The following is a 15,928-nucleotide window of genomic DNA, read 5'->3' as shown; positions in this document are numbered from 1 at the left end:
ACACTTCTCCGTCCTTCCCTCGCAGGGCCCAGGGAACCAGAATTCTCTCCCCCACCCTGACTCGGTCCCAGCCCTGCTTCCTTGGGGTCTTCTGTCTCTGGCTTAGGTGACTGGGTTTCCTTTAGGAGGGCCAGGCTGGTCCAGGCAGGTGCACGGTGTTTCTGGTGTCGTCTGGTCCCCCAGGCTGATGGCAGCCCCGGGGTGGCTCTCAGAGGCTGAAGCTGCCCACAGAGTGTTGTAAGAAGGGAGCTGGGACTGGGCACAGAGACCCCGGGAGAAACCACTCCTCCCTCGGTGCAGGGAGCCTGGAACATCTCACCGGGGTGGCAGAGCGAGACGGATGCTGATGGCAGCAGGGCCCCCAGCTTTGTCCCCCTTGAAGCAGTAGGTCCCAGGGAAAGTGGGGTGGGGGTGGGAGGAAGGCTGAGCAGGCCTGTGTGTTAGGGCCCGGGTGGGAACTTGTTTTCTGTCAGGGGTGCACAAGGAGTTCACTTTTCAGGACTTGTTTGAATACCGCACAGGATAAAGGAGTGGAAACCTTACCCACCTCAGCCCAGGCTGCTACTTTGTTCCACCAGCGATGTGGGGCCGAGCAGGCCAGGGTCAGGCCGCCAAGGCTGGAAGAAAGGCCTTCCTGCAGTGCCCCACAGGTCTTTCCCTAGAGAAGGCTGGTTATGGCCTGTGGCCACCGACTATCCTTGCACACCCTCCCTCCTAAGCCCATCCAGGGCGGAGGCCCTGGGGACCACCCCAAAGAGCAGAAAGGGCAGATGAGGCAGCATGGAGGGCCCAACAGAGAGTGTGAGGCCAGCCAGTCAGGATTCCCACCCTGCATCGCCTTGTGGCCTCTCCAACCTGGGGTCCGTCCTCTGAGAAGGGGGATGATTCCATCTCTTGGACTTGGGAGTTTCTAAAGAGAATGGATAGAGAGCCCGAGTGCCCGGCCCCTCCCCTCCACCCTCAGGGACTCACCTGGGGTTAGTAGCCCTTTCCCAAGATCACCATTCTGCACTGTAACACCTAGAAAACGCTCATTGGGTTTTGGAGGGGTGGTGGGAGTGTGTGGGAGAAACTATACTAAAAAACTAAAGAAGTATGTATGTTTGCAGGACTGTGTAGGGGGCCGTTGGTAGCTGTTCTAAGGCATGCTTTTTGAAAACCCCACTGCCCTCCTGGTAATGGTAAGGTGGGTGGCATGTGGTGGGGTGGTGGCCTCCCGCATTGCCACATCCAAGGACTCCCCCTTTTTTTTATTTTATTTTATTTTATTTTATTTTTTTTCCCCCCCTTTTTTTTAAAGATTTTATTTATTAGAGAGGGAAAGCGCGCGTGCACATGATGAGCGGGGGAGGGACAGAGGGAGAGGGACAAGCAGACTCCCCACTGAGCAGGGATCCCAGCACCCTGAGGTCATGACCTGAGTCGAAGTCAGGCCCTTAACCGACTGAACCACCCAGGCGCCCCCAAGGACCCCTTTTAATGTCCAGTCTTTATAGAGCCTTCCCATGCCAGCTCAGAGTGGACCTGGCTGGGTGGTCACTGTGCAGTCCCTGTGGCATTACTCCTCCAGGTGGCAACCACGAGAGTAACACAGAGTCCCCAGTCGAGCTCAAATCCCAGCTTCGCAACTTCCTAGCTGAGGGCTATGGACACATTGCCTGACATTTGGGCCTCGGTTCCTTCATCTTGAAATGGGAATGACTGAAAGGGGTGGTGGGAGTGTAAAGTGACTTGCCAGTATGTCGAAATAGTGCATTTAAAGTGCTTCATATTCTGCCTGGCATTTGGTAAAGGTTCATTAAATGGTGGCTGGTTTATTAGTATTATTGGCTGGTTTATTTTATTATTGTTATTACTACTACTACTACTATTTCCCCTTGACTCAACTCCATTGGCATGTCTTATCTTTGTAAATATCATTACCTAATGTGAATACCTTTATGAACCAACGAGCTGACTCAGTCTATTAAATAATGTATACAAATAATATATAGAGATAAGATTTACGGTGGTTAATAATATCAGGAAAAATAAGAACAGCTGTTATTTCTGGAGTGCCTATTTCGAACCAGGCATTATTTGATGCCCTTGAAATGAATGCCAGCTGCCCAATGAAATAAGCAATGGTTGCATCCCCATTTCACAGATCAGGAAACTGAGGTCTGGGGAGGTAAACTCGTGTGCCCAAGATGTCACAGCTGGTGAGTGGCAGAGCTGAGATTCACATGCAGGAAGCTGTGCTCCTGAGCCCACGCTCTTAAATCCAGCCCTGTGCAGGAGACACCCGATGGGTCCCGGCCGTGTGGCGAATTTCCACCGTGCCTTGACAAGTCACTTGACCTCTTCCGAGCCTCAGTTTTTGCCTCTGCAAAGTTGTCAGTTTGGGCCCCATAGTCTGTCTGTTTCCTGGCCTCCCTCCTCCCCTGCTGTCATTCCCCCTTGGCACTTCCATCTCATCCCTGCCTTGGGGGGTGGGGGGAGGCCATCCCCGAGCAGAGCAGCCGCCGACTGTCTGCAGGGGGGTGGCCAGCTCAGCCCTCGGCCCCGGAGACCAGCAGCCGAGAGAGCCCCTGAGGTGGACCCTGGGCAGGCGGCAGCGGTGGCCAGACCGCCCGTGATGTAATGACCGATTAGGAACTTCCTCTTGGAAGCCTGGCTTCCTCTAAGAGCCAAAGGTGCTGGAGCTGAGGTGGGGGGTGGGGAGGGGCGAGTGGGAGCGAATAAGAGGAAACTCCTGTCAGCTGGGCCCTGCTTTTGGAAAGAGTTCAGCAGAGAGGCTCGTTCTAAGCTGTTGACCATTAACATGACATGGCCCCGTGCGCATTCCTTCTCTGCTTTTACTGCCAGAGCCCAGCGGATAAAGGACTGGTCTCCCCCTCCCTTAACAAAAGAAAAAAAAAAAAAAAAAGAGCCTCTAATTAATGCTGCATCTCTGGACTTGCTGCAAAACCCAAAGCCATTTCTGCAGCTTAAAATGACAAAGGAAGGTTAAGTGGAAACTCCTTTTCCCCCCTTAAGTTTGATTACAAAAACTACTTATCTAATGGGCAAACAGGGCTTTTAAAGGGGTGTTAGGTTAACCAGATGCAGGGCCACATAATTACTCCCAGGCCTGGGAGCCGCAGATGAAAAAGCTGCCGGTTGGGCGGGAACTTGAAGCCACAGGCATGACATGGGACAGAAGAAAGGAGCTTTCCAGGAGGGCAGGAGGCCCCAGTGCGACCCGCGAAAAGGGGACTGGAAAAGCCAGCAGTACCCCCCCCACACTGGGGCTCCTCTCTGGCTCTGTCCCCAATTTACTGGGTGACCCTGGGCAAGTCACTTCACCTCTCTGGGCCTCTGAGTCTCGCTTCCCAGCCCTCAGTGGGGTCTGGGTCTGTCTGCCCCGGCTCTGTGCTCATGTGAGGTGTGGCCGGGTCAGCCCTTTCCATCCAGCCCTAGGGGAGGCAGGGAGGCTGTTGTGGCCCCAAGTGGGGGGGAAGCAGCAACAAAGGCTTTGAACACGGAGGCGTATGGGCCGCCTGGCCAAGACCCTGGAGACCAGGAGGACGCAGGGCCCAGCCTGCCAATGCTCCGAGCCTTCCTGTCTCTCTCTCAGAGCCTGAGGGCCCAGAGACTTGAATCTGGGCACATCTCTGGTTCCCTTCACAGGATGGCCCAGTCCGAGGCAGTTTGGCCAAATGGAAAGGGGGGGATCACGAGGAAAACAAGCTGCATTGCGTATGCTCAGGCTTTTGGAGAGTGCAGCCCACGGGGGAGCACATAGGAACGTTCCTGCCCTTTGTTTTGACAGAAAACTGCTGATTCGAAGAAGCTAAAGGCTTTTCTTGGGATTTCAGCTCTTCCCGCCACCCCCCAGGCTGCAGTCGGCCCCTTGGTGCCCCAGCACCCCCCGCCTCCCCAAATTACACGTTGGGCTCACAGCACCCTCACTGGGCAGAGAGGCCGAGAGGAAGGAATGCCAACCATTGGAGGGGCTGGCTCCGGTGTAGGGGAGAGCGCCTATTGTGGGCCAGTCTCCTCCTGCCCACCGCAGGCGTCCACCACCCTCTGGTGGCAGGAATGTGGGCACCACCGGGAGGCTGGGCCACCCCTGCCTAGTCTGGAAACACAGGGGCTGTCCCCTGGGCCACCGCAGAGCCCTGCTGAGGCCACTCCAAGACAGCCACAGGGGGCTGGCCTAGCAGCACATTTTCATTCTTTCAAGGAATGCACCTTGGAAATGCACCTACCTGGAAATGCACCACTCCTCCGAGTATAGGTGGTGCGTTCGGACAGTGTGTACACCCCAGTTCCTACGGTACCGAGCCAGATATCAAACATGTCCATCATTCCAGAATGTTCCCTCACGCCCCCTCCCAGTCATTCCCGCTCCCCAGAGGTAAACCCTGTTCTGATTTCTATCACTGTAGGTTAGTTTTGTCTACTCGAGGATGTTCTATAAATAGAAACAAACAGCCTATCTTCTGTGTCTGGCTTCTTTCACTTAGCACAATACATTTGAGATTCACCCACGGTGTTGTGTGTTTCACCAGGTCGTTCCTTTTTATCCGTGAGTCGCGTTCCATCGTACGGATGTCCCTTATTTCTGTGTTTCCATGATCTTAGTCTGTTTGGGCTGCTATAACAAAAAAGCCATAGCCTGGGGGGCTTCAACAACACGTATTTATTTCTTACCATTCCTGGGGCTGGGGAGCCCAAGATCAAGGTGCTGGCAGTGTTGGTGTCTAGTGAGGGCCCAGCTCCTGGTTCTTAGATGGCTGTGTTCTTGCTGTGTCCCCAGGAGGGCAGAAGGTGAGGGAGCTCTCCTGGGCCTCTCTTCTAAGGCCACTAATCCCATTAATGAGGGTTCTACCTTCATGACCGAATCACCTCCCAAAGGCCCCACCTTCAAAGGCTATCGCACTGGGGGGTTAGGATTTCAGTATCTGAATTTCAGGGGTTCACAAATATTCACGCCCTAATACCCATCCTCCCGTTGATGGACACCTGAGCTATCTGCCCGGTTTGGTGACTGCAGGGGGAGCTGTTGTGAACATTCACTAAATCACAGAAATCTCGAGCTCATGATTCACATGGGAAGCCTGAGGCCCGGAGAAGGAAGACGAACTGCCCGGTGCAGGCCCAGAGGCAGGACCCCTGACTGCAGGACTCCTGACCCCCCGCCCCCCCCAGCCTGGGGCCACTCTGCCCCAGACACAGCGCCAGACCGCACCTCTCCTCTCCTACTCTCCCCCACCCCAGAGCCCTCCGAGCCAGGACCCAGAGTCTGGCTGGGAACTAGGCCAGGCCCCGAGCAGGGGGTAGTGAGCAAGAGTTTCGGTCAGAGCACGGTCATCTTTGATGTTGTGCACTCGGGTCTGACTCCCTGGTATTTATTTGCAATTAAGGAGCTGGTTCCTAATTAGGTTGATGGCGGGACCACAGCCTTGGAGCCACGAGGAGAAAAAGATCTTCTGCAAAAGACTGTCCCCTCGCACCCTGAGCGGCAGCCAGGCTGAGGACGAGGAGCACAGTGGTGGAGTGGGGCTCTGCCACCATGGGGAGGGCAGAGGTTTGGGGGGCCGGCCTTCTCACTTGCAGGGAGCAAGCAGGTCAGCTTGTATCGGCCACACTGCCTGAGACCCGAATCCACACGGGTGTGTGTGTGTGTGTGTGTGTGTGTGTGTGTGTGTAAACCGAGCCACAGTGGCCCTTGACTTTGTTCTAGACATTCAGCTATTCTTGCTCCATTCCTCATTCCTATGCTGGTGAGCACCTCTCTTTAACCTTGGGTTCCAGGCTAGAAGCTAAACCTTCCCATCAGTACAGTGAGGAACGCTGCCATCCACTATCCTGTTGTACCCTCCCATGGTGGTGACTCTGGGTCATGACCCCCGACACCCCTAAGGAGCCCTGCCTGGCCTTTGAAGGGTTAGGGCCAGCCCTGGGGCCGGTAAACAGACAGCTACTTCTTTCTGCACCCAACTGATCTGCTGCTGGAGTTTCCAGAAAATCCAAAGATGGACTATATAAATGAGGCACTGGATTATGAATAAGTCCATTTTACAAGTGGGGAGACTGAGACTTAGGGACACTCAGGGGCTGGTCCATGGCCACACATCCAGTCAGTGGTGAGAGCCTTAGGTCCGTCTTACTCTGAAACCCTTTGGCTCATGTGACAAGCACTGGATTAGAGTTCTAGGGTCCCAAGTTCTGGTCCCAGTTCTGCTATCTGTTGCTGTGTGTGCTTCGGTGAGTCCCCCTGGACCCCTGGGGTGCCGTCCTTGGGGCACAAGGACATTGGATTCAATTAGGGGTTCTCACAGGCCAGTCTCTGTTCTACGTTTTCACTGGTCCACAATGAAAGAGATAAGAAAATTTCTTATAATCTCATTGTGTTAACTTTTACATTTCTGATTTAGGTCCTAACTATTTCATTAGTATCAAATTATACTTTCTTTTGTGCTAGTGGTAGTCGATGGTCTTGGGGTTTTTAATAAGTCTGTACATGACAAAAGAAAACAGTAGTAACCCTGTATCACGGTCCCTCTGTTAAACAATGTATTGGTTTGTGAAAACCCAAAGTGTTGGGGCTCCCTGGACAAGATGATGTCAGTGGGTCCCTCAAGCTCTGGAGCCCTAAGAACCCAAGAGCTGGGTGGGGACAGGGAGCCCCGAGCATGGTGATGTGCTCACTTGCTGGCTTGCTCTCGGGAGACCTCAGACCTCAGTCCTTGCCCACCATCCCTTGGGGCCTGAGACCACCGGCCCCACCTGTTGGGCAGGATCCAATGGGAGCTGGGGGTCAGGGCAGTGGGCTGACCCTTAGGATGAATTTTAGTTCCTTCCTCCTTCCCTTTTAGCATGTTCTTCGAGCACCCTAGGGATACATGCAGTCTTGGGACAGAGGTAGAGAGGATGGAGGCCCACCCCTTCCTACTGGAAAGTTTAGACCGGCCAGGGGCACTGACCAACAGCACAGACACCTGCTCAGACCTAGGGAGTGACTGCATTGAAGGCCGCAGGTGTGTGGGAGGGAGAGACCAGAGAGGGCTTCTCAGAGGCAGCGTCCATCTTCTGGAATTTGAAAGACTTGGCCAGGAGCCCAGGTGTGATGAAGTGTTACCCAGTTTGCTTAACCAGAGAGGGCGCAGGAGGTGAGGCCGGGCCCAGGCAGCTCTGTGGGGTTCATTTCCCAAGCACAGGAGCCGATCCCCATGAGGAATGCTAGAGCAAGGCTGGAACATGGGTATTGATGAGGTGGGGGTAGATGATGAGGGGCATTTGGCTTGGCCAGGGTGGAAGGAGCTAAGAGGAGGGGGACAGGAAGTATCCCCCCCCACCCGCCCTCAGTTCCATTACTCTCAACCTCCCTCCTCCCCCTCCTACCCACCCCCCCTTTCTGACTGCCAAAGTGTTTCTTCACCTTTTATGATGGAGTGGCTCCACCCTGGGGCAGAGCTGCCACTTTATGGCTGGGTGGCCCTCTGAGCCTTATCTGTAGAGGGGGGATAGCAGTAAGCCTCACTCAGTGAAGCTGCGGTGCGCCCTCGGGGAGCGAAGGCCTTTCACGGGGTGGGGGGGGGGGCCCAGAGTGACTCACCGGCTTGTGGGTGAGCACCTCTAGGATTCAGACCGTGAGAGCAGTCTGGTCACACACAGGAACCCTGAGGCTTAGAGAAGGGAGGGGACTTGTTCAGTGCAGGGGCTTCAGCAGGGAGTCTACCCGGAGTGTGGAGACGGCCCCCCCCCCCCCCCCGGAGTGTGGCCTGGCACTGAGGCTGGCCCTGGCAATCTCTCATGTGTACCCTCGACCAGCTCATGGCACCTCCCTGGGCCTCAGTTTCCTCACCTGTGAAATGGGCTGGTAATAGAAGTGAACCAAGGCTGTTGGGAAGAAGGTGCCTGGCTGATGCAAGGCTCTCAGTGACGCATGTCCTCTCCTGTCACCCAGCATTCTGCAGGCACAGGTGTTTGCTTCCCTCCCTCTCTGTTTCTGGTACACTAAAGGGACTCTCACTGCTCGTGAGAAGACCGGCGCTGGAGTTTCACGGCCGGGCCGGGATCGTGCTGCTTTCCTACCTCTTGGAAACTCCCAGACCTGTACCGGATGGGTGGATGGATGGATGGATGGATGGAGAGAGGGGCCATAGCTTGCAGTGTTCTTGGCTGCCCACCTGCTGGGACCCGCCTAGTTGCCTGCAGCTTGGTCGCCCACCCAAGCTAGAGCTGTTTCTCTACCTGCTGGCCAAGGGGCGAGTCAGCTGAGGGCAAGGACCAGAGTCTTTTCTCCCTGCCCACCCCCCCCACACTGGCCAGAACCAGGAGGGGCCTGGAGGGGACTCGGAGGCAAATTAATACATTATCAGGAGTGACCTGGGGACCTGTGTCTGGGACCTCAACACCAGGCAGAGGGTGAGGGGCACGCCCTTTGGGGCTCTGCCCAGTCCAAGGCCTCAGCGGAGTTGGCAGCATACAGGACGCCCTTCGGGAATACACTTTGCTGCTAGGTGGCTGGGTGGGCCTGCCAGCGCATGGGAGGATCAGAGGGGCCCTGTCACCCTGCCGCTCTGGGGCTTCTAGGTGGGGCTGGGCTGAAGGCAGACAGCTGACCTCACCCAGGCTCCTGAATGAAGTTGTTAGCAGTGTTTTCTTTCTCGGGTTTGGTTGGACTTTGATCAGTTTCCCTAGGAGAAGCCACACCGTGAAGTGCCTCACTGTGCTCCCATCCCATTCTCGGGAGAACCGCTCCCTCTGTGCATGAGCCCCATCCAAGGGCTGTGTGGGAACATGTCCCCCCACGGGGCAGTCACGGATGCCCACCTGCTTCCCAGAACTCTGAGCTCAAAGGAAAGACCAGATGTCAAAAGGTTTCAGAATCTGAGAAGCTGGCCACACACGGGAGCGGCAAAGATGGGGCTGCCCAGGCCTCTGTGTGGCCTTCGGTCTGGTGTCAGAAAATTGTTCATCCAGACCTGTGGACATGCAGACATGCCTCAAGCTAGAGGGGAAGGGAATTCCAGTCATCCAGGCCACCCCTTTGCTGTCCATGGGGAAACTGAGGCTCAGAGAGGAGCAGCACACACCTTTGAGAGCTGGCGATCCCTGGAGCCCTTGCGGGGCAATTTGCTTTAACATTCGGAGACCCTCAGCTTCCCTGTCTCACGGAAGGGGCTGCAGTTCGGGTGAAAATCTGCACTTAATGCCAAGAGAGCCACCTTGAGGGGTGGAGGGTGGGGGTTACTGGGAAACTAGACATCATGCTCAAGGCCAAGGCTGGGAACATTCTGGGCTGCAAGGGATTCTGGGGGCCAACTCCCCCACCCCACCGTGTCTTCCTGTGCCCGGGTCCCCTTCGAGTGGTGATTTACGCCCCCTAATAGCTTAACCCCACTCTGTTCAGGTGGAGGCTTGGACTGTCGCGCTCAGACCCAGGCCGGGCCACGCACTAGCTGTGTGGCCTTTGGCAGGCTGCTGGTGTCTGCCAAGTCTTGGATCCTCAGCTGTAAAATGAGGAGAAGGTGGCCTCGTCATGGAGTGAGGGGAGGACCCAGTGAGTCAGAAGGGCAGTGTGCAGCACCTGGAACATTGTAGGTGCTCGGTGTTCAGCCCCTCCTTTGGGTGTGTGTGTGTGTTGGGGGGGGGAGTGTTGTCCCTCTCTCCTGCTAGCTTGAGCTTGGAAAATTCTACGGGCAGGAGCCGGGTGCGGTTCATGTCTGTGTACCCAGAGCCCGGAGCACACAGTGGGCGACTTGCCTTCTCTGTGGGCTCCTGACCTCGGGGCTCCCCTTTGCGTGTGCGTCGGGGGCTGTTCTCCTGCGAGCTCCAGTTCTTGAGGACAACCCGGCAGGCGTCGGTGCCCGCAGGTCTGCTGAACGCCGGAAACCCCACCGACCCGCCCCCTCCAGGAAGCGGCGCCACCTCTGCTCCCCTCTGCCCCCCACCTGCCCCCCCATTAACCGCCCCCCGTGCCCTGTGCTTGCCCCGCAGACGCCAGCATGTCTCCGGATGCCACCAAGCCGAGCCACTGGTGTAGCGTGGCCTACTGGGAGCACCGGACCCGTGTGGGCCGCCTCTACGCGGTGTACGACCAGGCCGTGAGCATCTTCTACGACCTACCTCAGGGCAGCGGCTTCTGCCTGGGCCAGCTCAACCTGGAGCAGCGCAGCGAGTCGGTGCGGCGCACGCGCAGCAAGATCGGCTTCGGCATCGTGCTCAGCAAGGAGCCTGACGGCGTGTGGGCCTACAACCGCGGCGAGCACCCCATCTTCGTCAACTCGCCCACGCTGGACGCGCCCGGCGGCCGCGCCCTCGTCGTGCGCAAGGTGCCGCCCGGCTACTCCATCAAGGTGTTCGACTTCGAGCGCTCGGGCCTGCTCCAGCACGGGCCCGAGCCCGACGCCGCCGACGGCCCCTACGACCCCAACAGCGTCCGCATCAGCTTCGCCAAGGGCTGGGGGCCCTGCTACTCGCGGCAGTTCATCACCTCCTGCCCCTGCTGGCTCGAGGTCCTCCTCAACACCCACAGATAGCCGCCCGCCGCGACCTGCCCCACCGCCCAGAGACACAGCCCCCCACGGACGACACCCCCCCAAATATCATCTACCTAGATTTAATATAAAGTTTTATATATTATATGGAAATATATATTATACTTGTAATTATGGAGTCATTTTTACAATGTAATTATTTATGTATGGTGCAATGTGTGTATATGGACAAAACAAGAAAGACGCACTTTGGCTTATAATTCTTTCAATACAAATATATTTTCTTTCTTTTCCTCCTTCCTCCTCTTCTTTATTATTATTATTTGTTTTTGTTTTGTTTTGTTTTTTTGTTTTTAAAGAAAATGATACAGCAGAGCTAGGTGGAAAAGCCTGGGTTTGGTGTATGGTTTTTGAAATATTAATGCCCAGACAAAAAGCTAATACCAGTCACTCATTGATAATAAAGTATTCGCATTATGGTTTTTTTTTTTTTTAATGTCTTCTTTTTAACAAAGAGGGACATGCAGGGCTTCCGTGGGTCTCTGACCCAGCCAGCATCCTGAAACTTGATTTCAGTCTTTTACCAGGGAAAGAGTAGAGGGGATAAATTGAGAACGGAGGAAGGGCATATGTTTACTGTTGAGGCCAGAGAAGGTTCTCATGTTCCCTCCTGCCCATGGCTGCCCTGTGTCCACAGGATGGGGGTGTGTGTCGGGGTGGGGGCAGGGAGCTTTCCAGGTCTGATGGGGGAGGCTCAGGTCCATGCCTCCCATCTCTGAACTGTGCACAAGCTGCGAGAAGACACTAATTCTCATCACTCTGGGGAAATGGCCTGAGGAAGAAAGATACATTGGGCCTCGGGCCCACCTGCCACCTTCGAAAACCCACCTAAGCCCCAGGGTGAAGCTCCTTTTAAGACCTACTCAACCCACTCTCGCACCCCTCACCAAAGAGCTCAGAGCTAGGCCATCTGGGGTTGTATTTATGATTTATGCAAAGGCAGGTCGTTTCTTTCTACTCTATAAAAGGGAAAAGTTGAGATTCTGGAAGAGCAAATGACTAGCTCATAACAGATCAGGGTTAGAAGTCACATTTAATTGTAGGACCAGAGCCATATTAAATCAGTTTTCTCTCTTGAGAAAACTCAAAAAAAAAAGAAGGCTTCCTTGGCCAGATAACTAAGGGGAATGTTACATTGTATATCTTCTTTCTTGGAGATTTACATTAGCATATTAAGTGCTCGGGGAAGTCATGTGTATTATCTATCGCTGCGTAATAAATTATCCTAAAACGTAGCAGCTTGAAACTAACATTTCTTATCTCTCCCAGTTTCTTGTGTTCAAGAATGCAGGAGCAGCTCAGCTGGGTGGTTCTGGTTCAGGGTCTCGTGAGGTTGTAGTCAAGCTGTCGGCCAGGGCTGCAGTCATCTGAGGCTTGTCTGGAGCCGGACGACCCGCATCCAAGCTCACTCACGTGGCTGTTGGCTGGAGGCCTCAGTCCCTCACCACACAGGCCTCTCCACCGGGCTTCTCATGACATCGCTTCCCCCAGAGCAAAGGATCCGAATGAGACAGACCAGGAGTGAAGCTGCCATCCTTTATCACCTTAGCTCGAAAGTGACATGCATCTCTTTGCCATATTCTATTGATCGCTGAACGGTTCTTGCTGATGATGAGGGAGGGGCTACAGGAGACTGTGAATGACAGGGGGCGGGGATCGTGGCCACCACATCCTCTGAGAAGTGCACCGTTTTACCTTGCTTCCCAAAGTTATTTACCGATGGACTCTTTTCCCCACCCCTGCTAATCCTGTCCCCTTACCGAGGCACACCGGTGCTTCTGACAGTGCCAACCCCCGGACACAGCAGGGCACCCCACACTGAGGCCCTGTCCTGAAGATGCCCATCGGGGATGCCTGCCTTACTGGGGTATTCTTGGTGTGGGGTCAGTGTGGGGGGCACTTCGGGCTCAGGCAGTTAGCGGAGTGCAAGACGGAACAAGGAGCCAGTTCTGTGGGGGTGTTACGGCTCTGGTCCTCACGGGCAAGTGACAGGCTAAGGGTGGTGGAGGGGACAGGAGCAAAGGGGTGACGCCGTGGGCCTGGAAGAGACCAGGAGGCATCCGTTGCATGCAACACCTAGGAGGCAGGAGAAGGTAGTCTTCAGACACTCATGCTCTGGAGCCAGGTTGTCTGAGTTCAAATCTGGTGTCTGCCCCTAGAGTGACTCTGGAGCCTTCTCATCGGACCTCGGTATTACCATAAGGTGGGTAAGATGGGGCTAACACTGCTCCTGCCTGAGAAGTGGGTTCGAATTGGGAGAAATAAGGACATCACACAATTCCTGGTCCATCATCAGTGTATATCAGCTGTTGGGAATACAGGGCTGGGACTGGAAAGGGAGGCGGGCCCTCAGATATTAGGACTCGGAGCTGGGGTGACAGGTGGCGGGGGGTGGGACGCTGGTTTCTGAGTGGGCCAGGGAGGTGATCTGTGTGGGCCTTGTTTTTGTTTTTTTTTTTTTTTAAGATTTGATTTATTTGTCAGAGAAAGAGAGAGAGCACAAGCGGGGAGAATGGCAGGCAGAGGGAGAAGCATGTTCCCTGCTGAGCAGGGAGCCTGACGCGGGACTCGATTCCAGGACCCCGGGATCATGACCTGAGCGGAAGGCAGACGCTTAACCGACTGAGCCACCCAGGTGTCCCTGTGCAGGCCTTTAGAAAGCACTTTGTAGGGGCTTCCCAGCAGGAGGGCTAGGCTGCAGGCAGGAATGAGTGAGCTGAGACCTACCTGCACGCACCGGGGCCCCCCAGCGCATAGGGCTCACCAACACCAGTCTCTAGAGAGGGACTCTTTGCTCTCCGAGGAAGCAGCTGGTCACCCCATGATGCCTAGATGTGGAAGTAATGATCACAATCCCCCTTTATCAGGGAGCAAGAGGGACAGGGATTGACACTCCCACCCATTTCATAGATGAGGAAACTGAGGCCCAGAGCAGGGAAGTGCTTACCTCAATCCCATAATCGTGGATGTTTGGATATGACCCGGATTGCCTACTTCCCACCACAGGGTCTACTCTGTGCAGACCAGATAGTGACATCCTTTTGCCCTATTCCAGATTCTCAGGGTGCCCACTCAGCCAGATGACAATGATTCTAGAATGAAGCCTCACGGGCCATGCTGTCCTTCAAGGAAAACTTTCTCCTGGTTCCCCTGCCAGGCCCTTTCACTCCCCACCGCCACCCTCAGGCCTGAGCCTCTGGGGGCCCAACCCCTGCCCTGCTGTCCCGTAGGTCCAGGCCTTGGTCCTCCTCTTGAGCCCTGAGCCAAGCTGAGCTGTTCCACGTGAGGGTGGGCGAGGAGTCACTGGGTTTCTCGTCAAGGCAGTGACTGGTAACAGGCCCTGCTGGTGAGCCCTTTCCACACGCTAAGAACTGTTCGTGCCCCTGGTCTCCAGCGGCGCCTTGGCGAGTGTGGTCTCCATCATGTCCCCACACAGACGGAGAAACTGACGCTCACACGAACGCTGTCATTCGCCCGCGCTCCCTGGGAAGGAATAAGCCCTCTGTGTCAGAGGCCAGCTCGGGCTCCTCCTGGGTGCTGCTTGTCACGGGCTGTGCGGGAGCAGGCCTGTCCCTCAGGCAGAGTGGCCAGCATGGAGCGCTGGGTTCCGGGGCCCCGGGCCGTCGACCTCACAGCTCTTTTGCTCCCAGGCCTGCCCCGTCCCGCAGCCTCTTCCCTGGGCCTGCTGCCCCTCTCCTGCCTCTTCCAACCTACTCTCCACCCCGAGTGATGCTGTGCACCCAAATCTGGTGGTGCCCCTCCTCCGCAGGTCGGTGACCTCCCTGATGACTCCCTGTACCCTCGGGCTGGAGAATGCCCTCTTAGAGTGGCCTGGGTGGCCTTGCCCCGCCTCTACCTGGCCAACCCCCTTCAGTCCTTGGGTGGCCACGAGTGTCATGGAAAGGTGGTGGGTCTGAGACTCCCAGCCCCTCAGTTTACGGGTGGGGAAACCGAGTCCCAGACACAAGAGGCTGAGGGGCCGAGGTCACAGAGGGGCAGGCCCCCCTCCCCCCCGCTCCCAGTCATGGTAAGGTACTCGCAGTAACTCTGCGGTTTCCCCCAGACCACCCAGGGATCCGGTGACTCAGGCTCCAAAGGAGACACTTTCTAAACAAGGCCCGGTCTCCGGAGAGTGTGGTGGGAGCCTGGTCCCTGCAGGCCCTGGGAAGCGGGGTGGGTGCGGCTCACTGCCTCCAAACCCGAGCTCAGGCCTGGAAGGGGGACGGTGGGATTTCCTGCTCCCGCTAGGCTTTTAGAGAAGGGAGTCCCTCCACTGCCCCCTCTCTCCGTTCCACAGCCCACGCCCATCTCCAGTCCCTCCCTTGCTTTAGTGCCTGGGGGGGTGGGTGTGGGGGTAGAGGGGTTGATCTAGGAGTGAGAGAAACAGAGGGGTGAGCCTGGAGATCTTGATCCATGCTTCAGGTGACAAAACCCAAGACCCAGAGAAGGGTGTGAGTAGCCTGAGGTCACACAGCAAGGGTAGAGCTGAGCCTAAACCTCAGGTCTCAGGACTCCTGGTCAGGCGGCTCCCTGTGTCCGGCAGATTGCATCCGTGCCCTGGAGGGCCGGCACACTCCTCTGTTCCCCTCCCAGAACTCCCCTCATGCCCTCCTACCCCTGTCCTGGAAGCTCCCATCCCCCACCCCCCACTCACAGGGTTCAGGGGGCTTAGTGGCGGAAGCTGCCTTGTCCCAGTCCTGATTCTGCTGCTTACCAGTTATGCGATCTGAGGTAAGTTACTTAATCTTTCTGTGCCTCAGTTTCCCCATATGAATATTAATAAGAGTACTCACCCCCCAGGATTGTTGGGAGGACAAATGAATGAACGCACGTTAGGCACTCAGAACTGGCTTGTATTAAGCTCTCAGCAAGTACACTTACAAATTAAACTCACTAGTATCATCTGGGGCCTGGAAGGTAGCTCGGGCTGGTAAGGAAAGCTCTGGCTGGGGACTGAGCAAGTATTAAGAACCCAAATCCAGATCCCTTAACTTGCTGTTGGCATCGGGCAATCACTTGACCTGCGCGAACCTCTGCTTCCTCCGTGAGAAAGGACGTACATAATCCACTGGGACATCTGTCGTCGGGGACGCCAGGGGTTCCCCCAGACAGCTGCTGCGGCCTCTTCCCTGGGCCTCCTGCCCCTCTCCTGCCTCTTCCAACCTACTCTCCACCCCGAGTGATGCTGTGCACCCAAATCTGGTGGTGCCTCTCCTCCGCAGGTCGGTGACCTCCCTGATGACTCCGTGTACCCTCGGGATGGAGAATGCCCTCTTAGAGTGGCCTGGGAGGCCCCGCCCCATCTCTACCTTGCCAACCCCCTTTAGACAGCACATTTCAGATCTCTCTCTCTCCGGCGCCTTTGGCCAAGCCGTCCCTCCTCCTGACCTGACCCC

The 15,928-nt window shown here is 55.9% G+C and overlaps 1 protein-coding gene across 1 annotated transcript in view; it reads left to right on the top strand.

Annotated features, from left to right (window-relative positions):
- The window catches only part of SMAD6 (SMAD family member 6), a 73,881-nt gene extending 62,926 nt beyond the window's left edge, over positions 1 to 10,955 (top strand). The window contains exon 4 of the mRNA XM_036087081.2: positions 9,973 to 10,955. Coding sequence (XP_035942974.2) covers positions 9,973 to 10,514 — 542 coding nt within the window. The 3' untranslated portion in view covers positions 10,515 to 10,955. The remainder of the gene's footprint in view (positions 1 to 9,972) is intronic.
- Positions 10,956 to 15,928: the final 4,973 nt, after the last annotated feature.

Source organism: Halichoerus grypus, chromosome 8 (genome assembly GCF_964656455.1).
Source record: "Halichoerus grypus chromosome 8, mHalGry1.hap1.1, whole genome shotgun sequence".
NCBI classification, from domain to species: Eukaryota; Metazoa; Chordata; class Mammalia; order Carnivora; family Phocidae; genus Halichoerus; species Halichoerus grypus.
The sequence above is the reverse complement of the archived record's forward strand: the minus strand, read 5'-3'. Positions and strand labels throughout refer to the sequence as shown.